At 42.4% G+C, this 27,974-nt stretch overlaps 1 protein-coding gene across 2 annotated transcripts; it reads left to right on the forward strand.

The window, feature by feature from the left end:
* Positions 1-2,184: 2,184 nt before the first annotated feature.
* Positions 2,185-23,681, forward strand: LOC112229041 (platelet-derived growth factor receptor beta). Of its 2 annotated transcripts, XM_024394925.2 has the most exons (24): positions 2,185-2,691; positions 5,529-5,607; positions 8,007-8,080; positions 8,257-8,538; positions 8,932-9,189; positions 9,350-9,480; positions 11,016-11,175; positions 11,381-11,564; positions 11,691-11,806; positions 13,353-13,473; positions 13,766-13,977; positions 14,297-14,391; positions 14,990-15,122; positions 15,257-15,361; positions 15,500-15,610; positions 15,711-15,873; positions 16,048-16,199; positions 17,937-18,055; positions 18,184-18,306; positions 18,978-19,089; positions 20,742-20,841; positions 20,955-21,060; positions 21,155-21,426; positions 21,691-23,681. In XM_024394925.2, the coding sequence occupies exons 3-24, from the start codon at positions 8,032-8,034 to the stop codon at positions 21,875-21,877; spliced, it is 3,291 nt and encodes a 1,096-aa protein (XP_024250693.1). In that variant the 5' UTR covers positions 2,185-2,691; positions 5,529-5,607; positions 8,007-8,031; the 3' UTR covers positions 21,878-23,681. The 2 variants fall into 2 exon arrangements, with proteins under 2 accessions (XP_024250693.1, XP_024250692.1); XM_024394924.2 differs by lacking the exon at positions 5,529-5,607.
* Positions 23,682-27,974: the final 4,293 nt, after the last annotated feature.

The raw sequence follows: 27,974 nt of genomic DNA on the forward strand, positions 1-27,974 counted from the left end.
TTCTATGTTTTTGTGTTCTATGTTTTCTATTTCTGTGTGTTTGGCCGGGTGTGGTTCTCAATCAGAGGCAGCTGCCTATCGCTGTCTCTGATTGAGAACCATACTTAGGTAGCCTTTTTCCACCTGCGTCTTGTGGGTAGTTATTTTCTGTTTAGTGTTTTCTGCACCTTACAGGACTGTTTCGGTTTCTTTTATTCACGTTGTTGTTTTAGTGTTCAGTGAAAAAAAATCATGAACACGTACCACGCTGCACTTTGGTCCACACCTTCTTCATGCAACGATGACCGTTACAATAAGGTTCCACAGTTGACAATGTCAGGGCAAAAAACAAGCCATGAGGTCGAAGGAATTGTCTGTAGAGCTCCGAGACAGGATTGTGTCGAGGCACAGATCAGGGGAAGGGTACCAAAACATTTTTTGCAGCATTTAAGGTCCGAAGAACACAGTGGCCTCGATCATTCTTGAATGGAAGATGTTTGGAACCACCAAGGCTCTTCGTAGAGCTGGCCGCATGGCCAAAATGAGCAATTGGGGGAGAAGGGCCTTGGTCAGGGAGGTGACTAAGAACCCGATTGTAACTCTGACAGAGCTCCTCTGTGGAGATGTGAGAACCTTCCAGAAGGACAACCATCTCTGCCGCACTCCAACAATCAGGCCTTTATGGTAGAGTGCCCAGACGGAAGACTCTCCTCAGTAAAAAGGCAGAAGTTTGCCAAGTGGCAGCTAAAGACTCTCAGACCATGAGAAACAACATTCTTTGGTCTGGTGAAACCGAGATTGAACACTTTGGCCTGAATGCCAAGCATCACGCCTGGAAGAAACATGGCACCATCCCTACGGTGAAGCACGGTGGTGGCAGCATCATGCTGTGGGAATGTTTTCAATGGCAGGGATTGGGAGACTAGTCAGGATCGAGGAAAATATGAAAATAATAAAATACAGAGAGATCCTTGATGAAAACCTGCTCCAGAGCGCTCAGGACCTCAGACTGGGGCAAAGGTTCACCTTCCAACAGGACAACGACCCTAAGCAAACAGCCAAACAGGGGTGGCTTCGGGACGTCTTGAATGTCCTTGAGTGGCCAAGCCAGAGCCCGGACTTGAACCTGATCGAACATCTCTGAAAATAGCTGTGCAGCGACGCACCCCATCCAACCTGACAGAGATTGAGAGGATATGTAGAGAAGAATGGGAGAAACTTCCCAAATACAGGTGTGCCAAGCTTGTAGCGTCATACCTAGAAGACTCGATGCTGTAATCGCTGCCAAAGGTGCTTCAACAAAGTACGGAGTAAAGGGTCTGAATGCTTATGTAAATGTGATATTTCAGTTTTTATTTGTAATAAACTTGCAAAAATTTCTAAAAACCTGTTTGGCTTCGTCATTATAGGGTATTGTGTGTAGATTGATGGGAGAGTAAAATTAATTCAATCAAATTTAGAATAAGGCTGTAACGTAGCAAAATGTGGAAAAAGTCAAGGGGTCTGAATACTTTCTATATTTGTTCCGGACTCTGACATTGCTCATTCTCATATTTCTTTCTTTTTACTTTTGAATTATGTGCATAGTGTTTTGTATTGTTTTCTAGGTATTATTACTACACTGTTGGAGCTAGAAATACAAGCATTTCACTACACCCACGATAACATCTGCAAATCTGTGTACGTGACCAATAAACTTCGATTTGATTTTCGCGGTTACCCCCACACACTGGTCGAAAACTGGTGAGGTCAGTAATCAGGGTCTGCCTCATTTAATGTGGGTGTGTGTGTGTGCCAGTCCTCCCACAGAGCAGAGCCATGAAAAACACTGCTGTGTCAGAGAGAGCAGGAACATGCCAGCACTAACATCTCCCTCTCTCTACAGCAGTGCTATGTGGGAAATCTCATATGAATATGATCCCGCACACATTCGGGATAAATAAGATCCAAATGCGATCTCCAAAAAGTCATAAAAGTTTTGAAGTATTGAATTTAGTTTCACTATTATATTATTTTAGCTAATGGAAGACGATTAAACTCATGCATACACAAACACACACTGAACATTTAGACGGTATCTGTCCAAGAATGACTTCACCGAATCCAGTTAAATCCCTCCACTGACCTTGCTTCCCCTTCCCCCACAAAAAAAACACAAATAAAAAAGCTCTAGCCAAGGTTCTGGCGAGCGCCCTGCATTTTCTAGCCAGCCACTCACATCCTGAGAAGGAAAAGGAAAAAGAAGGGCTGAAAAGCCAAGATTGAAAACAGATATAGAGCTTGGACCCTCAAAGGAAGGCAGCAGCCATTCTCTTTTCTCGCTCTTTATCGGAATGGAATGATATTGACTTTCAAGGCAATAATAGACTTCCGCCAGTGGATAAGATATTTATTTTGTATTGATTTGTTTGTCCTTTTGTAGTAAGAACGGACATAGAAATTCTAGCCAGAATGCTGTGCTGTTCAAGGAGGAGGAACTGTTTACCCTAATGGCTTCAAGAGAATTGTTGTGTATTGTTTACTTCCCATACACCCACTCTCCTAAAGCATGCGCCAGACGGAAGGTTTCCACACATATATCCCTGCAAATTGAAGGAGCTCACTCAACATCAAAATCAAGGACTTCTCTCCAACTCAGAAAGGATACGAGAAATCTTACTAGTCAACAGACAAGACAGGGTGGTGAAAAATGTGGAGAGGAACTCTCCCAAGGTAAGTGACAACAACATCGTCCTTATCACCTTTCTTCTTCCCACCCTTATTCTAACACACAAAAAAGGAGGGTTTCAAGGCTGCGTCTCTCTGTCTGCAACCAGCCCAGACTATTGTACAACTGCCAACCCACACTTTTGCATGTGAGACAGTACTGGTTTCTCTGCTCTCAGGCATTATAAAACCCCCAACTTGGTGATGGGTGACAAAGCTATCCACATCCTGATGGGTCTCTCTTGTGGCATTGCCAGAGTGAACAACACAAACGGGTGTTCTTCCGAATAGCTTGTCTCTCAGTGCAGCTGGTATGCGTATCCCCTGCTGTGCATCCCTTCCCATCAGGCAAGGCAGCTAAATGATAACAAGAGGATTCGAACCAAATAGTACTTCCAGACACGGAAGGCTACTCAAAGTACTTCAGTTCGACGGACAGGGTGGTCAAACAGCATATAACATGGTCTGAGAGCCACGACGGCCCAGACACATCTATCTGTTGAAAGATTTACTGACCCTCTATGGATACCACTCATCTCCTTCAATGGGGGCTGTTCGACATGAACACTTGTTTAGATTTCAGTTCAGTGGCACAATGGTCAAAGAGCACATAGACATCGCGTGTTACCATGCTGTTGCATAATGTGCCATAAGCCACACAGCTCATTATATATTGACTATTCCACTGCGGTTTCAGTAGCATCATTCACCAACATTTTATTATTCTGCACATTGGAGTCAACACTGGTGTGTGCTGCCGTGCTTCGTGCATACTTACCAAAGAACGAAGACAGGAGAAAAGGCATGCGTGGAATGTCACCGCGGATACACAATTCACGCGAAAGCAACAGCAACAACAACAACAACAAATAAAGGAACCCACTACTGTATCTGTGATAAAAACAGCTCGTCTAGATCACATGGTGCAAAAAGAAACCAAATTGCAATAGCAGATTGTGCAGTGTAGAGTTTCATGCCCATACGCCCTTCCATCTCTACTAGACACTTACTTTCCATCACAGAATGTACTAACCTCAATGGGTTAAAAGTAATACCGCAAGACTTCCCTCAACTAAAAACAATGGCATAAAATACTCTTCTAACCCAGAACTGGGTACCACTCTATACCCTGTAACCTGATTACTCTATAACCACCACCTACCCCTCCCTTCAATCCAGACACTGCATGGAACATGTGTTAAATTGATTAAAGCCTTGTTTTGGTCACAGATGAACATTTGCTTAGTACTGAAAACGACGAAAATGTCTATCGATATACTGCTGCAGGGTCGTTTATGTAACATCTAGACAGGCCAAACTCTCAAGGAGTACAGCTTATTTACGCGTATTTGAAACGGTGAAATGATGGCCTCTGTGTGATTTCATTTCCATTGCATTTTGCTATAGCGGCTACTCGAGCGCCTATTACCATTTAATAGGCTTGCGACGATCTAGGAGGAGCTTGTGTTTAATTTAGTACATCTTTTTTAAATAAAAATATGCCATACCCAATGAGAGGGTCTGCTGCAGACTGTATGTGGGCTGAAAATGTACCAGTCTTGGAGTCGTTGACGTGCTAAATCGGATACAGGAGCGTAGGCCATATGAAACAGAGGTTCAGTTTGTTTTGCAGCCCTTCCGATTGGTGGGAAACACATGGCATGCAGTGCGGCTATGGTAGGGTGCCACAGATCAGCATCTGTGTTCGCAGGCTGGTTGCGTCTGGTGTGTCAGTCACTCACCCACACAAGGGAGGCCAGTGTTCCTCATCACAGAGACACTGTGATGGCCAGGTTCTGCCTCCCTCACAATGATAAGAAAGCAGCTGGCTTCTTTAGCTCAGCTCAGAGGGCTTCGTAAACACCATGCTCCAGACTATAACTGATTGAACTGATGAGGTGATGCACAGTTTAGTTCCGTTGGCAATTCAGTCTTATCCCGAATTTGCCTAGACCTCTAGATAAAGTATCTCTCACTTACTCAGTGGTACCTCCCTGGTGAGGAGGTAGTATGAGTGTGAAATGAGTTTGTGTGTGTTCATGTAAACATTATTTGACCTGAGGTCAGGTCACATAGAGACAGTTTATTTTGTTTTATTAGACATTTTGACTCACAGCCAGCCCCTCTTGGGCAGCGGCCAACTAGCATTATAGGACCTGGGCCAATGTGCTTACATACTATTGATACTTTTCTGAAAGAGTTCATTTGCAAACCTTTGCCAGAGAGAGGTTTTGGTTTCTGGCAAATAATGTTTGTTTTAATTCCTCAAAGAGCACGAGTCCTGAGAGGATGCTTGATTAGAAAAGAGCTGTTTATCTCAACAAGGTATTTTGATCGCATTGGCTTTCAGGCTTTCAGTGGAAAATTCCCCTATCTTTGGGGCTCTTTCGCAACATCTCCCTCTGTGGCCTCCTCCCTTAACCACTCTTCCTCTACCTCTTTATATTTTTCCCTGAAAACACATTGCTTCTTTCAGATGGAATTTCCTTATACTTGGCCTGCTTGGTCTAGTCATTAAATCCATGCCATATTCCGTTTGTTTCCAGAGGGAACACAAAATTGAAATGATCAGGTAGCTAGAGCAATTCTTTTTAATTCTGTCTAAAATGCCTGGGGTCTGTTTATTGAGTTGTTCATTCCCCAGAGAAAAAGGCAGTGTGATTGATGAAAGGATATAGGGGGGGGGGAGTCTGTTTTTAGCTCTAGTAAAAACCAGAAGGAGGGAAACAGGGAGAGAGAGAAAGAGAGGCTAACAGGGCAGTCACATCTCAGTGAGGTTCTGTCTGTCTGCACCTCTTGCCTGCGAGTTGCCACCAATGCCCCGTCTGTACTCTCACTTTCAGACATACTGTAGCTGGGAAGGACATTAACTTCACTTGCTGAGGATCACGATAGCTGCCTGAAGGGTCTTGTAGCAGAGAGGTATGCTTTTGATTCATGGTACCAGACAGACAGCAGAGCAGTGTCCTGCTGCTTTTTTGTTCGGCAGCCGGTGGTCTGAGACAACCAACGATGTTCGACTCCGAATAGCAATGGCCTTGACAACATAAGGTTACTATGACTGAATGGAAAAGATTAATCATACAAGATACCATGACTCAGATTGTACAAACAAAATTGCTCTCAATAGGTTAATACAAACCTTTTCTAAAAGTGCAGAGGAAGAAAGACCTGCTGGTTGGTGTAGTGAATTCCAGAAGCAGTATGTCATACATTTTGGGAAACCCCAGCCGCGACATCTCTATTTTGACTGTGAGCTCAGCCTGGCCTCAAAGAGCAGAAGAGACATGGTAAATGCAGTGCCGTGTATCCATGCATGCCAAGGGAAGCGGGGCTTCCCCCAAATATTGACAAAGAAACAAAACAAAAAATTGAGTCTCTCTGTGTTTCCATAATCGTCCTTAAATTCGCAAGAGCCTGAATCTACCTCACTGGAGAAAGCATCCGAGCAAAACAGCGCCCCTCTGTCTCTGTAGGCCATGTATCTGGTCATAAAGAGTATGGCATTGTTGCCGCCAGTAGCATTTTAAAATTTAACTAGGCAAGTCAGTTTAGAACAAATTCTTATTTACAATGACGGCCTACTTTGGCCAAAGCCAGACGATGCTGGGCTAATTGTGCGCCACAATATGGAACTCCCAATCACAGCTGGATACAGCCTGGATTCGAACCAGGTACTATAGTAGCACCTGATGCAGTGCTAGCCATGGATGAAGATAAGGATTTGGACTTGTGGTTTTTCTTAATTCTCCGTACTGGCCAATGATTATAACGGCAACTCTGATCCAACCATTAATTCATACATTGTGTCCCTGGATTGGAAGTTCAAAATGTATCTAGATGTAGAAGGCTAATGTTAACTAGCTTACACACACAAATCAGAACCATGGAAAGCCACATAATATTTAGCTTATGTTGACTGAACTAAATCGTTTTTGGTATCCTTTAGTTGTCACTGTCTTAGACTAACTATCAGTGAATTTGTGATGTTGAAATGGTGCAGGAATAGTGGAGGCAGCTTGTGTTTTCTTTGCGACTTGCGGTAACTCTCCGTGGTTCTACATCAATAGTTGTTTAGCAGTCTGAAAATGCCGGAAAAATTAACTTGCATGACCATGCTGTGGGTCATGTAACCATTTGCAATATGCTTATGCTTTGTGGATTTCACCGGACTGAGGTTGCTCTCTGGTTTTGTGAGGAAACAAAGGTGTGGTTGAATTTATTCTGCCACTGTATCTTCTTATTGTCTCGGTCTTAGGCCTATATATCACAGTCGCAAGGCAAATGAACTAACAGGTCACAGAGCAAACAACGTAATTCTCTGACTTTTCAGACTTGGCTTCCCCAGTGATTTTAGCCACGCACCGCTACTGAGTAAATGTGAATCTGTGACAGATGTGTTACATTTCGTATGGTTATTTAAGCCAAAAATGAAAGAAGGGCGTTTGGGCGGGGATGGGTGGGCAGGGAGGGAGGATGGGTGGGCGTATACTCAAAGTTTGTTCGGAACACATCACGGACAACTTTAGCATTTTAGCTAATTAGTACGTTTGCAACAACTACATGAAACGCTTTAGCTACTTTTCAACTACTTAGCAGGTTAGCTAATGATTTCCTTAACGCTAACCTTAACTCCTGACCCAAACCTTATCCCTAACCTCAACCCCTAACTTTAACCTTAACCCCTAGCCTAGCTAATTTGTAACATACACTCTTAGGGAAAAAAAGGGTTCCAAAGGGATTCTGCGGATGTCCCCACAGGAGAAACTTTTTTGGTTCCATGTATAATCCTATGTGGAAAGGGTTCTACATGGAACCCAAAAGGGTTCTACCTAGAATCAAAACGTTTCTACCTGGAACCAAAAAGTGTTGTTCAAAAGGTTCTCCTATGGGGACAGCCGGAGAACCCTTTCTGGTTCTAGATACAATACAACTTTTTTTTCTAAGAGTGTATCATACAAAATGGATGATGGACATCCCCAAATTAAAACATACCATACGAAACGTAACATATCATACTTAATGGAGGGAGACAGATTTACACTTACTATGTTACATCTACCCCTGGATGGTGAGCTTCCAATTCACAGACCTTACTTACTTACTTACTTGACATGCTCTGTGCACTCCCAGTACACCCACTCATTCCTGTCCCAGTGTCCTCGCCATCTTTGTGCTCTCCACTCTTTGATTTGAGCCTAATTGTTTCCAGACACGGCAAGTCCTCCATGCTTACAATCCCTCTAAAAACATCACATACATAGTATTTACAGGCCTCTCTCTACACAGTACTCCTTCACCATTCAATGTTTATTTTCCAGAGTGTTATCAATTCACACTGGCACTATGGAGTTGGGCTTGGCAAAGTCTCTGCCTTTGGTGGCCATCTTTACAGGTAAGAAAAAGCTAAATGGGTTTTTACACTGTAGTTGGATCGTGAATTGGTCAAGATTGCACATTTGTAACGTGTTCACGTTGTTCATCTCATTATGTTTGAACCCCAGGAAGAGTAGCCACTGCCTCGGCAGCAGCTAATTAGGGATCCTAATAAATACTAAATACATTTCCCAGTGCTGCTGCAGTTTTGTCCAGAGGGCTTCAGTCTGGAGCTCAGCCCCAGTGAGAAGGAGGTCATACTGAGCACCAACTCCTCCTTCACGGTGGTCTGTTCTGGTTGGAGCAAGGTGACCTGGAAGTCTCCCCACGACCCCAGCCTGGAGGGAGTGGCTGTGGAGGACAGGGGAACCACCAGTGTGCTGGTCCTCCACAATGTCACCTGGAGGCACTCTGGGAACTATGTCTGTGAAGAGCCCTCTACAGAGGAGGCCAAGGACATATCGGTGTTTGTACCAGGTGAGACCAAACACCCTCTATGAAACTTCTATTTTCTTTGTCATGCATTTGTCTTTTATTTGATTGGAAAGGACAAAGGTAGAGAGGAAATATAGAGGAGCGAGTGTGCTGAAATAGCAGTGGGCTGGATTTGACCCATGCTGCAGCGATATATGTGATCTGGAGGCAGTGGCCTAGACCACTAGACCTACTAACCCTAACCCATCCTAGACCACTGAACCTTCTATTGTAGGAGGACTATGGAGGAACAAACTGTTACAATTTGAAGCTAATACAAATTAGTGCTGGTTTCACAATTGACACCACCCCCTACCGTTTGAAAACAATGTCCCCGTGTCTCCAAAGGCTATTTTAGAAATGTCATTGTTTTTACTTCCCTTTTTACTTCCCCAGACCCTGAGGAATGGTTTCTTCCCCTGCAGCAAGCAGTAGTGATGAAGGAGGGAGAGGAAGGTACCATTCCCTGCGTGGTGACTGACCCTGGCATTAATGTGACCCTGTACGAGAGGGCCAGCAAGGCCAGTGTGGAGGGAACATACCACCCCAGTAAAGGGTTCACCGCCATCCTGAAAGACAGCTCCTACATCTGCCGAGGTGCCATGAACGGAGAGGAGAAGGCGTCCCAGGTGTATTATGTCTACAGCATTGTGGGTAAGGCTCTGTGTCAACCCTCAAAGTAAAACTTCAACCAAAATAAAAATAAAAAGTGTCTCAACAATATTCTTTCAAAAGCTGTAAAATGCTTATTGAAGACCAGGCTGCAAGAAGGTCGGACCTGTTATAATGTCCTCTTCCGATTGACTCTTTCCAGTCCCCAAATCCATGAACGCCTTCATGACACTCTCAAAGACGGTGCTGAAACAAGGCGAGGCCTTAATGGTTAATTGTACTGTAGAAGAAGCAGAGATGGTTTACTTCGAATGGGATTTTCCTCGTAAAGAGGTGAGTGGACAATATGTGACCTATATGTCGTGACGTTGTATTAGTTAATGTGACGACTGTTGCTCATCGAATGATTACAAGTTTCTAATTACGTGATTAACTGAATCAAGCAATTATTAACTCATTATCCTGGGGCACCATGGGAAAACTAGTTTTTATTGAGTTTCTATTTCCCAAATTAACTCAAAGAATATCAGAATATCGATTTTACAACAGCTGCTAATTAACCAGTTGCCTCTATCAGTCTCATAATCTGAACGTTGTATAGCCCTTGAATCTGCACGGACCCGGGTCCCACTAATGAATTTGCACCACACCAATCTTAGTTTACTAAGAAGCTAAAATGATGATAAAAGATACACATAGACAAAACACATTATAGGCTATTGATTTGAACTTAGTACAATGGGGATTTCAAAAGAGAGAGAAAAAAGAAGTACACAAGAGAAATATACATTTGGTGAATTTGTCAGCTATGTTATTCTAACCCTAGCCTTGCCCCAAACTGCCGCTCTCCAGGAATTCTCTGTGAGGACCATTCCACGGTTCGATGACGCACTTCTCCTGCGCGTCCTCCCGGTGTCACTGTCCTTTTTTGGCTTAGGAGTCTGTTCCCCCACCCCTTTCTCTGGAAGGAGGACAGACAGCTCTGTAGCTCAGAGCTCACAGCATAGGAATGAAACCCTTTAGATACCACGATTCGATGGGAGATGGAGGCTAGGTGGTTCGACTTGAATTCACCCGCTTAGACACAGCTACTCATCCGTAGCTTGGGTAGAAAAGGATTTCTTTGTCCTCAAACTTGCGTTGCGTTCTGGGTTGGTTGACTTTTTCAGACCCTGCTGCAGCTGGGGTCACGTAGTCCTGTTGTAAATTCTATACTCACAGGTTTTATACCCTTGGGTCAGAAGTGGGCGTAGCCGCCTTTAGGGCAATTCTCTGGGCGTACCAAGTTAATGAGGCAAGGGCTAGATTTTTCTCAAATACCATTTTAGACAACTAACTTAACATTTCATCTTCCCCAAAACATTCTCTTTGATTTGGATATTTTCCATACAACCGTACAATGTATAAACATCAAACATATACTAGGAAAACACTTCATGTTACAATGTTTTCGTAATAACGTCATCTATTAACCTTTAATAACAGAACAAAAATGACATACATTTTCATAGTCCATCTATCGTCATGACCACCATTGTGGCTGACGGAAACCATTGTTCCAAAGTCCCTTTATTTCATGTTTACTGTTCTGAGGCTGGTTCTCCATAGTAACAGGACAAAGGAATTTGTCTGTGGCCTGAGATTTACCAGGGGCGTGAGGGGCCATAAAACTCCCCACGTCTTCAGACCCACAGATCTCTCCTCCTCTGTTGGGGTTGAGAGATAATCTGTAGGGTTGTGGTGTCCTGTAACCTGACCTGATCAAGACAGTCATGACATATATTACCAAGCATAATCATCTCTTTTGTTGATAATTAGGTTGTTGCTATGCTGTTCTTACCTCTGTTATAATTTGTTTCCATCTGAAGACAATTGAGCCACTGACAGACTTTCTATCGGAGATTAGAATCCGCTCCTTCTTGAACATCTCCAGTGTTACTCTGGAGGACTCTGGCCAGTACATCTGCCGAGTGCAGGACCCTTTTTCCGGAACGTCAGCCATGGATAATCTCACTGTCACTGTTCTGGGTGAGCAAACACCCTCAAAGCTTTTCCAAACTCACAACAACATAAGCAGAGTAACTTTTCATTAAGTCGAATGAAAAGGTGGAAATACTATGCACAATGTTATGGGACCTCAATGGGCTTTGTGTGTGTCTGCTTTGGAAAGTATCTAACTGATTGATGTTCTTGCCATAAGGTAGTGATCTTCTATTCAAATGTAATTTTACAGAACGGGGCTTTGTGGATTTGGAACCCTCCATCAACACCAATGTTTCAGCGCTGCAGTATCAGAGCGTTGCGCTCACAGTGCAGATCGAAGCGTTTCCCAAACCTCAGGTGCTCTGGACCAGAGACAACACCACCCTTACTGGGGAAACTGTATCCATTGACACCAGAGAGGTGCATGAGACCAGGTACCCGTCATATATGTTCATGAACAGCCCAACAAAGAAATCTATTATTTTGGTGACAATGAAATTGAGAATCAGTACATAAGCCCCATGATATTGATTGTGTTCTGTTTGACCTTTGACCTTAAGTTACCTCAGTACTCTGACCTTGGTAAGGGTCCGGATGGAACAGAGGGGGCTCTACACTGTCCAGGTGGCCAATGAAGACGACGTCAAGGAGATAACCTTTGATCTTCAAGTCAAGTGTAAGATACACGCCTGAATCATTATCAACTCTGGACAGACATATCTACATTAGATGGGATCACTATTCAGCCATTTTTCTTTATTGAGTTATCATGTTTGAATTTAAAGGATGTTGAACAGTTTCTTCTATTGATTAAACAATCAACTACACTGAACAAAAATGTAAACACAACATGCAACAATTTCCAAGATTTTATTGAGTTAAAGTTCATATCATTCAAATTAATTAACTACGCCCTAATCTATGGATCTCACATGATTGGGAATACAGATATGCATATGTTGGTCACAGATACCTTAAAAGAAAATGCAGGGACGTGGATCAGAAAACCAGTCAGTATCTGGTGTGACAATCACTTGCCTCATGCAGCGAGACACATCTCCTTTACATAGAGTCTCACTACTCTTCAATGGCTGTGAGAAGTTGCTGGATATTGGTTGGGAACTGGAACACGGTGTCGTACACATTGATCCAAAGCATCCCAAACATGCTCAACGGCTGGCATGTCTGGTGATTATGTAGGCCGTGGAAGAACTGGGATATTTTCAGCTTCCAGGAATTCTGTACAGATCCTTGCAACATGGGACTGTGCATTATCATGCTGAAACATGAGGCATTGGCATTGGGCCTCAGAATCTCGTCACGGTATCTCTGTGCATTCAAATTGCCATCGATCAAATGCAATTGTGTTCATTGTCCGTAGCTTATGCCTGCCCACACCATAAACCCATCGCCACTATCGGACACTCTGCTCACAGCGTTGACATCATTAAACCGCTCGCCCACACGACGTGTAAAAGAGCACACTTCTCCAGCGTACAAGTGGCCATCGGAGGTGAGCATTTGCCCACTGAGGTCGGTTACGAACTGCAGTCAGGTCAAGATCCCGGTGAGGACGGCGAGCACGCAGATGAGCTTCCTTGAGACGGTTTCTGACAGTTTGCCAAAAATTATATGGATGTGCAAACCCATAGTTTCATCAGCTGTCCGGGTGGCTGGTCTCAGACGATCCCGCAGGTGAAGAAGCCAGATTTTGAGGTCCTGGGTTGGCGTGGTTACACGTGGTCTGGGGCTGTGAGGCCACATTCTCTAAAATGATGTTGGAGGAGGCTTACAGAAGAGACATTAACATTCAATTCTCTGGCAACAGCTCTGGTGGACATTCCTGCAGTCAGCATGCCAATTGCACGCAATCTCAAAAGTTGAGACATCTGTGGTATTGTGTTGTGTTGTGTGACAAAACTTCACATTTTAGAGTGGCCCTTTTTATTGTCCCCAGCACAATGTTCTTGATATGCCACACCTGTCAGGTGGATGAATAATCTTGGCAAAGGAAAAATGCTCTCTAACAGGGATGTAAGCAAATTTGTGCAAAGGAATTGAGAGAAATAAGCTTTTGGTGCGTATGGAAAATTTCAGGGATCTTTTATTTCAGCTCATGAAACATGGGGCCAACACTTTACATGTTGTGTTTATATTTTTGCTCTGTCTATCTATGTTTCACTACCTTTCACTGTCTCATTGGATATTTCCACTCCCTGCAGCTTCCCCGAAGATAATAGATTTGTCTGACCAGCACATAGACCAGGGCCACGGAGTGCTCTGTGTCACAGAGGGGGTCCCCACACCCACCGTCCACTGGTACAGCTGTGAAAGCATTGGAAAGTAAGGGAACAGACCCCTGTAAGGGAACAACACAATGAAGCATATTCAGGCTTTTCAGTTGTGTTTAGACTTTTAACTCTCAATCTGTAGAGGGCAGTGTTACAAAGGGGTCACACGTTGTAATTAAACAATTGAGTGATATTTGTTAGACCTGTTGCTTATTTTGGACTCTCAATAGTCTACAGCTGTTTTTTTTCTGTCACCCCATATCTCGCTCAGACAGAAAGTCTCACGACCTGAACAAGCATTTTTTCTATCACCATTCGAAGCTAATTATGACATCTTCACCCAGATGCAGTAATAAGACCACAGCATGGAAGTCTCTGTCGGCTGACCAAGAGAACGTCAGCATCCAGATGAACGTCAGCTACATCGAGGCCTCAGGGGTCAACCAAGTCCGCAGCCTTTTGACCTTCCAGACCATGGGGGGTATTACATCAGTACGCTGTGAAGCCCGCAACGAGAGAGGGCGCAGGGCCTGGGACATCAAACTGGTCTCCAACTGTAAGCATTCATGCAAATAAGCGATACGTATTTACATATATGCAAATAAGCTATAAGTAGTTACAGTAACTCTCATTTAAAACATTTCATTTAAAATGGAAACAATTTGATTACTTTTGATTTACTCTTTCAAATCACAATCTATTTAAAGTGCATTGGTCAAATGCCTCAATACACTTTACAGACATATTTATAAAAATAAAGTCATAGAAATGTATTAGTCTTTGGCTAAGTCTTTGACTTTTACTAACAGAGTATGAATAAGGAACGCTGAGGTTCTCCTCTTGTATGAGCTCCTTCTCTGTGTGTGCATCTGCAGCTCTGTTCTCCCAGGTGGCTGTCTTGGCTGCAGTGTTAGCCCTGGTGGTCATTGCCGTCATCTTCCTCATCATCCTCATCGCCCTTTGGAGAAAGGTGAGCCCCCAAACAGAAACCCATCTGTTTGTCTTGATAGTGATGCTACTGTTGAACGATGAGACTGTAAAATTAGCGAAGACTACAATAATTAACTGGAGCCTGGCCAGTAGGTCTGAAATCATGTGGAACTGCCTTAAGTCACAGCCTTGCATGGCATAACAAACTTTCTGTTGATTCTATGTATTCATGTATTTTTGTGGAAGTAGCAGCACTCTTTCATTGTCCAAGACAAATTTCCCCTCGGGGACAATGAAGTATAATTCTGTTTATAAACTGGGTGGTTCGAGCCCTGAATGCTGATTGGTTGACAGCCATGGTATATCAGACCGTATAGCACCGGTATGGTAAAACATGTATTTTTTACTGCTCTAATTATGTTGGTAACCAGTTTATAATAGCAATAAGGCACCTCAGGGGTTTGTGCTATATGGCCAATTTTTCACGACTAAGGGCTGTGTCCAGGCACTCCGCGGTGCGTCGTACATAAGAACAGCCCTTAGCTGTGGTATATTGGCCATACACCACACCCCCTCGTGCCTTATTACTTAAATATATGATATATAAAACTCTGACAGCCTTTTGTACCTGCCTTTAGAAGCCCCGGTATGAGATCCGTTGGAAGGTGATCGAGTCAGTGAGCTCAGATGGCCATAAGTACACCTACATGGACCCCATGCACCTGCCATATGACTGTGTATGGGAGGTTCCCCGGGATAGCCTGGTCCTGGGTGAGCGACTACTAAATTACAGGGAATGTTTTAGTATAATTGTGTGAATACTGCAGCCTATTTATGAATCATCATGTAATGATATATTTGACATTAGCTAAACTAACAGTACACCTCATTTTCTGTCATACCAGGTCACACTCTGGGTTCTGGAGCATTTGGGAGGGTCGTGGAGGCCACAGCCTATGGCCTTGGTCACTCTCAGTCCACCACCAAAGTGGCTGTGAAGATGCTCAAGTGTGAGTGCTTTATGCTTTTACTATTACCAACAACTTGACATTTCCTCTATTTTACACACTGACCTCGTTACTCGTTACTCATTCTACCATGTGAAAATATTGCAACGCTGCATGTTCTGCTATTGTTTTGACTGACAGCTACAGCAAGGACAAGTGAGACTCAGGCTCTGATATCTGAGCTGAAGATAATGAGTCACCTTGGGCCCCATCTAAACATCGTCAACCTACTGGGGGCTTGTACGAAACGAGGTGGGAACTGGAAAGCATGCCACTGCTTATAGTCTTAACATATTCTGATATGTTAGTCAAAGTATGTGTTAACAACTGCCCGCTTTCCTCTGTCCTGAAGGTCCCATTTACCTCATAACTGAGTACTGTTGCTATGGTGACCTGGTTGACTACCTTCACCGCAACAAGCATACCTTCCTGCAGTACTACGCAGACAAAAACCGCAGGGATGCTGATATGTGCAGGAACAGCACAGAGAGTACAGTCCAAATCCAAGGAAAAAGGCAAGACTGATGCCTTCCCGAAGTACACACTACTAATTTTACATTGCAAAATCACCCATCAACATTCAATGTTAAGTTGCATTGGAAAATGGATTCAGAGGCCAATGCTTTCTGTTTTAAGTCAAAGATGTACTATCACTTATTGTAACAAATTATGCCCTTGGTTTTTGACAGTGAGTGCGATGGGGGTTACATGGACATGACCAAGGAAGATTCTTTAAATTATGTCCCAATGCAAGAGCTGAGTGACAACATCAAGTATGCAGACATCGAGCCCTCAGTCAATGAGACACCCTACCATCAGGACAGCAACTACCAAGGACAAGGTACATTTTTGTACACATTATCCACTGGGCACACACTGGTTGAATCGACATTGTTTTCACGTCGTTTCAACTAAATGACGTTGAAGCAATGTGGAATAGTTGTTGAATTGACGCCTGTGCCCAGTGGGTACTTTCTTTTTCAGGGGTTGGAACCAATTCAGGGACCAGAACCGAAAACCTGAAAAATAACTTTACAAAAAAAAAATAACTACAAGGAACAGAATCAGAACCGGAAACGAAAGTGATCTATACTTTCCTGGAACAGGAACCGGTTAATAACGTTGTTTAATGTTCTGGCCATTTCTTCCAGTCCCATAAAAAACGCAGCGCCTATTCAAAGCCCTCCCTCTGTCAATCAGAAACTTCCTCCAGTGTCTGCCTGCCAGCTGACAATCTTTGACAGTATGTGTTAATTTAGGCTACCTGCCCATCCCCCTCCAAGCATTGTCTAGTAGCCTACTGACTTAAGTATGATTCAGAAGTTAGGGAGAGAGATTTTTTATTGGAGGAGAATGGATTCACTTTTTCAATGCTAGTTAGGGATTCTATAGTTATCACATTTCACATTGGATGTATTAACTACAAAAAGCTAAGAAGTGCATTTAATTCAGGTGCCGCTCTTCACACACAAGCTTGTTAGCTAGCTAGCTCTGGTCCAACATTTAACCAACTCTGAAGTTCAAAGACATTCAAAGTTCCTCTATAAAAGCCGATCCTCCAGGTATGATTATGTGGGCCTAATTCAGATAATGCATGTCATCACAAGATGCCCAGCACTTCAAGCCAAGCCTCCTTCCTCCTTCACCCTCTCTTGCACTCTCCACACCAGTAAAGTTTCAGTTACATCTCGTGCCCTACACTTGTCTTTCTATCACAGCATGTAAACAACTCACTGAGCTATAGTTTTCCTGCTCCATAGCAAGCTGCTCTATCCGCAGTGCATGATTGGTGAATTAATTTAATGTCGAGCTAATTGTTTAAAAAGTATGATTTCAGTGGTTTAACAATGAACAGAAAAGAACGATATAAACCGGTACTTTTTGGTAGGTTTGAACTGGTTCAGAACTTTATTTTGCTGATTGGAGCAGTGGAACAGAATAAAATAAATCTTGGTTCTGTTCAAAATGATCCGATTGGAAATGTATTTTCGTTCCAACCCCTGCTTTCTACAAAGAAATGTGTGTTTTATGGCACCTTATTCCCAATATAGTGCACAAATTTTGACCAGAGTTCTATGTGCCCTCGTCAAAAGTTGTGCACTATATAGGGAATAGGGTGCCATTTCAGACACAGGCACACACTTTCTATTAATTGGTTTAAGCAATGTAAATACTGAAGGCATAAAACACTTCATAAAACCAACATTTTATTTGATGAAAACTTGGTTGTTCATCATGTATTATGGTAAGCAGCAGCAAACAATGGTCATCCTCACGCTACTTTAGTCTGTTGAAGACATTTCAACATCCCTGTCAGGCAGATGGTGAGCAGACAAACAGACCCCTGATGTTGAAATACTACCGGAGAGACCAAAATAGGGAAGCCTTTCTCTCCACTTAGAGTTTTGACAACCAAGCATCTTTCAGAAAAATATATACATATGTTTCAACTTCTTGTGTAACCAGACAATGCCTTTTAACACGGTTCTTTTGATAAACACCATCAGTTGATCAATTTGTTTGCACGGTCTGGCTCAAAGTTTATGACAATTTGATGTTCTCTTTTCATGTTGCTCAGGCCAAGAGAGAGCAGACGTCGCGTTGTCTATCAGTGACTCCCCAATTCTGAGCTACACAGATCTGGTGGGCTTTAGCTACCAAGTGGCTAAGGGCATGGACTTCCTGGCATCCAAGAATGTATGACAATGGAATAGCTTCATAATACATCCTTATTCATATCATGACATTTCTTGCCATGTCACATCGAACGTTCCTTAATTCTTGAGAACACGTGTAACTTACCTTACTGTTGGCCCTGTCCTCAGTGTGTTCATCGTGACCTGGCTGCCAGAAATGTTCTCATCTGCGAGGGAAAGCTGGTGAAGATCTGTGACTTTGGCCTGGCCCGTGATGTCATGAACGACTCCAACTACATAGCCAAAGGCAAAGTGAGTTCATTTGTTTAGTTTTTTTGTCGTTGTGTATTTGTTTACAGGCCATTGGAAGATGTACAGTAAGCAAAGGAGGGGAAGAAACAACCAAACAGCCATTCTGTTCGGAGATGAAAGTGATTGAAACTGAAAGACAATTTTTTTATAAGGAACTTCCAGAGATGTGGGTTAATATGACCTACTTATGCAAACTATCTGACCGACATCACTGTAATGTTTAGAATCGTTTTAGCTATTTTTTCCCCTAACAGACTGCTGTATTGCTGGTAAATTCTGCACATCCTGAGAGTAAAATATGTTTTAGGTTAAAAAGATGGCGCAGGCGCCATTTTCAGGGTTTTTAAATGCTAAAACTTCCTAGTAGGGTGAAGTTGTTTTTGCCAGAAATGCGGTTGAGTTATTGGATATCTGGGCTGCAGACTCTTTCCACTGGGGTTTTCTTGGCTTTTGTTTTTTTTGGTCTTAGATCAGAAGAGGATGTGAAACAGCTTTCCAAAAGTCATTATGCCATAGATGGTACAGGACTTCAGTCAGAATACCAAAACAATGTCAATTTTCTTCACTGTACCAAAAGCAGAAGGCCATTTTCCATAATTACATCTGTAACTCTGTATCGCAACTGTCATTACCTAAAATGGATTACCCACAGTATGTCTCTGATATCATAGACATTCCTGCCACTGAAGTGGATGGCTCCAGAGAGTATCTTCCAGAACCTCTACACAACCTTGAGCGATGTTTGGTCTTTTGGCATTCTGCTTTCAGAGATCTTTACTCTAGGTAAATACAAAAATCTCTGCATAGAACAGATGTGTTTTGATTCTTTACTTATTGCAACTAGAGATAATATATATGAATGTATGTCTTGATATTAGTTACAGTGCATTCGGAAACTAATGAGACCCCTTGAATTTTTCCACATTTTGTTACGTTACAGCCTTATCCTAAAATAAATAAAATATTTTTTAATCTACACAAAATACTCCATAATGACGAAGCAAAAACAGGTTTTTCCACATTTTTGCAAATTTATCACAAATAAAAACTGAAATATCACATTTACATAAGTATTCAGACTCTTTACTCAGTACTTTGTTGAAGCACCTTTGGCAGCGATTACAGCCTCAAGTCTTCTTGGATATGATGCTATAAGCTTGGCACATCTGTATTTGGGGAGATTCTCCTAATCTCCTCTGCAGATCCTCTCAAGCTCTGTCAGGCTGGATGGGGAGCATCGCTGCATAGCTATTCTCAGGTCTCTCCAGAGATGTTCGATCGGGTTCAAGTCCGGGCTCTGGCTGGGCCACACACGGATATTCAGAGATTTGTCCCAAAGCCACTCCTGTGTTGTCTTGGCTGTATGCTTAGGGTCGTTGGAAGGTAAAACTTCTCCACAGCTTGAGGTCCTGAGCACTCCGGGGGCAGATTTCCAACAAGGATCTCTCTGTACTTTGCTCCATTCATCTTTCCCTTGATCCTGACTAGTCTCCCAGTCCCTGCCGCTGAAAAACATCCCCACAGCATGATACTGCCACCACCATGCGTCGCCTTAGGGATGGTGACAGGTTTCCTCCAGACATGACACTTGGCATTCAGGCCAAACAGTTCAATCTTGGTTTCATCAGACCAGAGAATCTTGTTTCTCATCGTCTGACAGTCCTTTAGGTGCCTTTTGGCGAACTCCAAGCAGGCTGTCATGTTCCTTTTACTGTGGAGTGGCTTCCGCCTGGCCACTCTACCATAAAGGCCTGATTGGTGGAGTGCTGCAGAGATGGTTGTCCTTCTGGAAGGTTCTCCCATCTCCATAGAGGAATTCTGGAGCTCTGTCAGAGTGACCATCGGGTTGTTGGTCACCTCTCTGACCAAAGCCCTTCTCCCCCGATTGCTCAATTTGGCCGGGCAGCCAGCTCTAGGAAGAGTCTTGGTGGTTTCAAAGAATGATGGTGGCCACTGTGTTCTTGGGGACCTTCAATGCTGCAGAAATATTTTGGTACCCTTCACCAGATACAATTCTGTCTCGGAGCTCTACGGACAATTCCTTTGACCTCATGGCTTGGTTTTTGCTCTGACATGCACTGTCAACTGTGGGACATTATATAAATAGGTGTGTGCCGTTCCGAATCATGTCCAATCAATTGAGTTTTAATCAAGTTGGAGAAACATCTCAAGGATGATCAATGGAAACAAGATGCATCTGAGCTCAATTTCGAGTCTCATAGCAAAGGTTCTGGATACTTATGTAAATAAGGTATTTCTGTTTTTTTATTTCTAAAACTCTGTTTTCACTTTGTCATTATGGAGAATTGTGTGTAGATTGATGAGGGGGAAAAAAGTAGTTATCAATTTTAGAATAAGGCTGTAACGTAAGAACATTTGGAAGAAGTCAAGGGGGCTGAATGCACTGTATATACCTTGTTTCGGCCTAACTTCAGGAGGAACGCCCTATCCTGGCATTCCCATGAATGAGCAGTTCTACACTGCCTTGAAGAGAGGCTACAGGATGCCTAAACCTGCTCATGCTACAGACGAGATGTAAGGCCTCATCTGTCTCTCTTTGTCTGTAGGAGCTTTGTGGTTATAAGTCAAATAACTTATGCATGCATAGGACAAGGTGAAATTCACTCTGAATAAAAATGTTCTTTCAGCTATGATATCATGTGCAAGTGTTGGGATGAGAAATTCAAGAAGAGGCCACTCTTCTCCTCTCTGGTTAATTTGACGGGAAACCTGCTGACTGATGCTTACAAAAAGGTATAGAAAACTAGAATAATTCTCAAAACTATGACTATGACTTTTTGATTGCTCATGTAATTAATAACTCCATACAATTTCCAAACCATCCCAGAAATACACCCAGGTGAATGAGAGCTTTCTGAAGAGCGACCACCATGCTGCAATCAGGTCCAAACCTATACCAGCAGGGAACCCGGCTGTGTCTTCAGATGACCACTCCTCAGGGGATCGAACGGGTCAGGAGACAGGGGAGATAGAGGAGACTGGGACGGAGGCTGGCCCCTCCCAGACTGACTACATAATCGCCATCCCAGATATCCATGTAGCCGAAGAGGCAGAAGCAGGTGGTGAGGTGCTGGACACCGCCACACAGAGTACATCAAGGTAACGTAGGATCTTCTCTCCACAGAATATGTCTCTTGTCTGTCAACTCAAACTGGCTGTTTGCCACAGGAAGAGTGTGGCTGCGTGATTCAGAGGCAGCATTTGAGGACTTCCCGATTCTGCACAATCTTTTCTTATGTTGGGTTTTTGTTTATTGCTTATTGTTTTTAATGATTTCCAGTTGACACTCGGTCTTATTGATTTTCCTCTGACATTAATAAAGCAGTAATAACGTAGAAAACGATCTTTGTTCTGCCTTCTTAGTCCTCCAAGCACAACCGACCAGGCTGATACAGCCTCCCTGGATGGACCAGAAGCACCCCTAGAAGAACCAGTACCCACAGAGGAAGCGGTGCTTGCCCCCACAGAGGAAGCGGTGCTTGCCCCCACGCAAGAAGACAAGCTCCCCCAGTCTCCATGTGTCCCTGAAGTGGAGGAGAGTTTCCTGTAGACCCTCATTAGAGAGCTGAAGTTAGAGGTGTCTACTGTATAGGACAATGTTGTACATGACAATGTGTGTTGTTAGTTAAACACTAATGTTGTAGGCCCTTTTAGGAAACATTATATCGTTATTATTTTTGTATATTGGTAATATACTGTATATCTTTCAGGTACTTTTCCCCTTGTAATGCTATGATTCACAAAAAAAGCATCAGCAGTTTGACACATGGCAATGGTAATATTATATACAAATGTAATCAAATTGAAGTTGTCAAACTGTAAAGAAAAGTATATTTGGCATGGGAATACATTTAATTTCAATCATTAAAAAATTATAATTTAAAGAGAATGTAAGCTTGCAGTAATGCACCTCATATTTGCACTTCTCATTCTCAATTTTAGACAAAATAATGCTTTGAAAAAGCGATTAAATAAATTGATGCATACATTTTTGGGACTATTAAATGAATGATATATACCCATTGATTCTCGAAGAATATAACTTATAAATGCCTGCTTAGCTTAACTGTCCTACCCCATCAGAACCCAACATATAAGCTTGCTTTAACTCCACTGTTTGTAAACAATGGGATTGTAAACAAACACTGTAACAAACACTGCCTCGAAACATGGGCCTAAATTCAATCAGATCAAGCTTTAACCGGCGATAGCAGACAGCTTGCATAGGATGCTTTGGCGTGTTGGAGGTGGAACTGCAACTGGAGCGATCAAATCAGTCAGCAGCTGCTCTTGCGATCATTTGAAGCAACACATGCCCCACTCGCGTTAGAAGTGTAGGCAATCTAGAACCTAAAAGGGTTATTTGGCTGTTCCCATAGGAGAACCCTTTGAAGAACCCTTATTGGTTCCAGGTAGAACCCTTTTTTTGTCATTCATATTCCATTCACCCAGTTCAACGTAACATCGATAAGTTTAGGCTACTACATGATACTCTAATTTTCCCTGTACCCATCATGAGTTTGCTAAAAAACCTAGCCTATGAATGAGTTTAAAACATAGGCGCGCACAAGTCGAGAGAAATTTGAGTAATCAAGGTGACAGACATTGACACATTCATCCGCCTTGCACAATCTTGCCTGCATCTGGCTGATCTAGGGTGTGATCATTAGTCCAACAGTTGCAAACGAGAGTTTCTATTGGACCAATTCAGTTATGTTTATCCACATTTCAGCTTTTTTTTTCAAAAGAATGGGCGGAATGAATACACCCCTGATCACACTCAAACAGTTCAATTTCATAGCAGCCACATACAAACAGCATGATCCCTTTGATCGTTGTAGAATTCCTTCTTGCATCTACTCCTCTCACCTTTTCCCTTCGCTTGTGTACTTCAGTGCACAACATAACAGCTGTTCTGTGACCAGGCGAAAAAAACACAGACTACATCTTTGTCACCATATTATCTAACGTCAAGTCAACAGAGCTACTAGAACTAATGCGTTAATAAACCCACTACATTGCCGTACAGTGTACAGTCAGCAAGCAGTTTAGCCGTTACATTGGCGGCCCCGGTGGCAATAAATTAATCAAACCAAAAGCTTACCTTGACTTGGAAGAGATCCACTGTTGGATAGCCATAGTCAGCTAGGTAACATAGTATCCATCTCTGTTTGAGCCGGGTGTTTGAGTAGGCTAAACTAGCTAGCTGCATTCCCTAGCTAAGAAAGTGAATGTGAAAAAAACTAAATATAGCTCTCCCTCTCTTTGATCTTCATTTTTGAAGAAATGTATTCGTTCTGTAAATGTAACTGTTCAACTATTGTCCTTCTCTCTCTTTCAGTCAACTACTTACCACATTTTATGCACTGCAGTGCTAGCTAGCTGGGCTTATGCTTTCAATACTAGATTCATTCTCTGATCCTTTGATTGGGTGGACAACATGTCAGTTCATGCTGCAAGAGCTCTGATAAGTCAAAGGACATCCTCCAGAAGTTGTCATAATTACTGTGTAAGTCTATGGAAGGGGGTGAGAACCATGAGCTTCCTAGGTTTTGTATTGAAGTCAATGTACCCAGAGGAGAATGGACACTAGCTGTCCTCCGGCTTCACCCCCCTTGGTGTTAACCTACAGAGTGCTGTTGAGGCTACTGTAGACGTTGATTGCAAAACAGTGTGTTTTAAACAATTGTTTGGTGACGTGAATATATTTAGCATAGTTTTATCTAAAAAGGATAACTTTCTTAATGTTTCACCAAAAAATAATATTCTGAAATTCACTGAGGATGGTTCTCTGAGGACCCTCCACTGCTTTCCACAGAGGGTTCCACATGAAGCCCAATAGAGTTCTACCAGGAACCAAAAAAGGTTCTACCTGGAGCCAAAAAAGGGTTCTCCTATAGGCACAGCGGGAAAAACGCCAATTGCAGCAACGCTCCCCAATAATGCCCAAATCCTTTTTTTCTGAGAGTACATAGAAATAATTTTGCCCAAATTGAAAAATCATTCAACAAAATAGAGGATTCAATTATCTTAATTGAGGTGTAAAAATCATCACAAATTCCAATGTTCGAACTTGTAAACAATGCTGCATGGGTGTTCTTTTAATGTGACTCCGTGCAGCCAATGGCAATGTCCGCCTTAGGTATAATGCCAGGAGCCGCTTGTGGATTTGACAGCTCTAAAGCGCCCACAGTACAGTGCCTTCGGAAAGTATTCAGACCCCTTGACCTTTTCCAAATTGTGTTATGTTACAGCCTTCCACAATGGATTAAATAGATTAAAAAAAACCTGCAGCAAACCTACACACACATCCCCCATAATGACAAAATGAAAACAGGTTTTTAGAATTGTTTTGTACAATTAACAAAAAAACACTGAAATACCTTATTTACATAAGTATTCAGACCCTATGAAACTCGAAATTGAGCTCACGTGCATTCTGTTTCCATTGGTCATCTTTGAGATGTTTCTACAACTTGGATGGAGTCAACCTGTGGTGAATTCAATTGATTGGACATTATTTGGAAAGGCACACACCTGTCTATATAAGGCCCCACAGTTAACAGTGCATGTCAGAGCAAAAACCAAGCCACGAGGTCGAAAGAATTGTCCGTAGAGCTCCAAGACAGGATTGTGTCGAGGCACAGATCTGGGGAAGGGTACCGACACATTTCTGCAGTATTGAAGGTCCCAAAGAACACAGTGGCCTCCATCATTCTTAAATAGAAGACGTTTGGAACCACCAAGACCGGCCAAACTGAGCAATCGAGGGAGAAGAACCTTGGCAGGGAGGTGACCAGGAACCCAATGGTCACTCTGACAGAGCTCTAGAGTTCCTCTGTGGAGATGGGAGAACCTTCCAGAAATACAACCATCTCTGCAGCACTCCACCAATCAGGCCTTATATGGTAGTGGCCAGACGGAAGCCACTCCTCAGTAAAAGGTTACAAACTTCTTCCATTTAAGAATGATGGAAGCTACTGTGTTCTTGATGACCTTCAATTATGCAGACATTTTTACGTACCCTTCCCTAGACCTGTGCCTTGACACATTCCTTTCTCGGAGCTCTACAGACAATTCCTTTGACTTCATGGCTTGGTGTTTGCTCTGACATGCACTGTCAACTGTGGGACCTTACATAGACAGGTGTGTGCCTTTCCAAATAATGTTCAATCAATTGAATTTACCACAGGTGGATTCCAATCAAGTTGTTGAAACATCTCAAGGATGATCAATGTTGCACCTGAGCTCACTTTCGAGTCTCATAGCAAAGGGTCTGAATACTTATGTAAATAAGGTATTTCAGTTTTACATTTTTATAAATTTACAAACATTTCTAACAACATATTTTTGCTTTGTCATTATGGGGTATTGTGCATAAATTGATGAGGATTTGTATTTATTTAATGCATTTTAGAATAAGGCTGTAACATCACAAAATGTAGAAAAAGTCAAGGGGTCTGAGTACTTTCCGATTGCACTGTATATAAGCAAACTGTTTGGACTGGGAAGCAAATGGTAAGCTTAACACAGTTCCACCTCAGACACCGCCAAAGCAGCTGCCTTGTGGATGTCGACTAAAGCAGTCCTTCCATCCGTAGCTCTGTCTATGAATTTGAGCGGGGTTGCATTTCTCCAGCCCCATCCCTCAAGCTGTTTGCCCAAAACAGGGGCAGGGTGCCGGCTTTGTTATTGTTTGAACTGCAGATTCCCCCCTTAAGCACTACATCTCATTCCTTCCAAGGGTTCTCATGTGGTCAGGGTTGTTCCATCAGGTTTCGTCAGCATATTAAAAGGTACTGATTGTAAATGCCAGAATTCATTTGTGATGTTACATTTTTCATCAATAGTATATATTCATTGTTTCTAATCTGTTTGCCTGGCTAGAGTACTGTCTTGTACAAAATGCTGTTGAATTTCCAACTCCATATTGAAAGGTCTGTGGCATGTATCCTTGAGTGTTAACTCAGACACATTGAAAGGGCAGTTGATACTTTACATGCAATTTCTTGAGCTGTACTAAATGACTGAGTTTTAATGTTGTTTTAATGATTTTTCATGTGGTTTAATTTCAAATGAAGTGCCTTTATTGTTAACATTTTCTTCATAATCTTTCAATTTGTACTCTCGGTATGGTATCATTTGTATACAGTCTGTAATGTATGGTACCTCTATATCAAAGCAATGATAGTATATTCTTATTTATAAACTGGGTAGGTTCCTGAATGCTGATTGGCTGAAAGCCGTGGTATATCAGACAATATTCCACAGCTATGATGCAAAATTACTTTTAATTATTTTTGTAACCAGTTTATAATAGCAATACGGCGCCTCAGGGGTTTGTGGTATATGACCATTATACCAGGCTAAGGGGCTATATCCAAGCCCTCCGCATTCTGTTGTGCATAAGAACAACCCTTTGCCATGGTATATTGGCCATATACCACAGCTCCTCTGGCCTTATTGCTTAAATATACACTTTTCCTTACTGTAACCAGGGCTGGCAAAACATGTATGTGTTCCCTGTTCTGTTAGGTATCTAAATTGTAAATAATAGTAAGATGGAAAGGCAAGCGGCAGAGGGATGTTTGAAAAATATTGTCGATATCTAAACATCTTAGATGGGAAAAAAGGTGCACATTTCTATTTTTAATGAACTCCATACATTAATTGAGATGCATACATTGCTACACAGCAAATGCACTGCGAGTTTTTTTTAAAGGCATTTGCTTGCATATTTTTATATCCGTTAAAATGAATAATGGGCAGCCCATTCTACTGTACATGCAATAAAGATGTTCACTATTATTTCCACTCATGTCTAATTGAATTGACCATCTGTAAATACATTGTATTAACTGTGAACGTTATGTTGTAAAAAAAAAAACTATGAGTAAGTTTACATGCACACTAATAATTTGATATTAAACTGATTATAGCAGTAGGTCGGTTATGGCATTAGTCATGTAAACACCTTACTCTGCTGATCTTAATCGGCGTGAGGTCATGATCGAAGTAAGCACGCACTAATTAAAACACCTGGTTTTCTGAGCTGGGATAAACATCGGCGTTCTGTACATTACCTTGGAAACAATGGATGAAGCAGGAGAGTCTCTTTGGGGAGTTCATTTTTCCAAGGTAATGTACATAACAGGTGTTTATCAGCCATACACCACAATTGCCAAAGAAAACAATATTAAGGCTCACATTTACAGGTATAAATTATATTTTCATTTTTAGAAGATAATTCATACTTTCGCATCTTTTGGTTGCAAGAGATGCGACCCAGTCTTTCGTTCGATTAGTTCAACATTTATGGGACGCGACAGAGTTGTTCATTCTATATGCTCTGTTGCCATGCTCACTGGCAACATACTAGTCCCTTGCTTGCTACTGTAGCTAGCCTGCCAACTAGCTATGGCTAACACAGTCACAACCTCTGCAGCCAGAATAAAAGCAAGTAGCCGGATTTGCGTTTGCTTAAGCTGTTTTCTATTGACATTAATTTGGATACATCCATAACAATGAGCTGATGATGTCCGATTGCCTTGGGTAGCTAGAAAAGGTTGCCTTCTTGCCATGACACTCAACACTGTTCATTATGAGGAGATCGCATTGCATATCTAACACTAGACTAGAAGCGAGCT

This window comes from Oncorhynchus tshawytscha, linkage group LG30 (genome assembly GCF_018296145.1).
Source record: "Oncorhynchus tshawytscha isolate Ot180627B linkage group LG30, Otsh_v2.0, whole genome shotgun sequence".
Taxonomy (NCBI): domain Eukaryota; kingdom Metazoa; phylum Chordata; class Actinopteri; order Salmoniformes; family Salmonidae; genus Oncorhynchus; species Oncorhynchus tshawytscha.

Excerpts from the sequence above, each read along its gene's own strand:
- LOC112229041 (XM_024394924.2), top strand. The coding sequence starts at position 2,669 with ATGTGGAGAGGAACTCTCCCAAG. Across the intron at positions 13,978-14,296 it reads CATCAAACTGGTCTCCAACT|CTCTGTTCTCCCAGGTGGCT; the intron begins GTAAGCATTCAT and ends GTGCATCTGCAG. Across the intron at positions 18,056-18,183 it reads ACTTCCTGGCATCCAAGAAT|TGTGTTCATCGTGACCTGGC; the intron begins GTATGACAATGG and ends CCCTGTCCTCAG.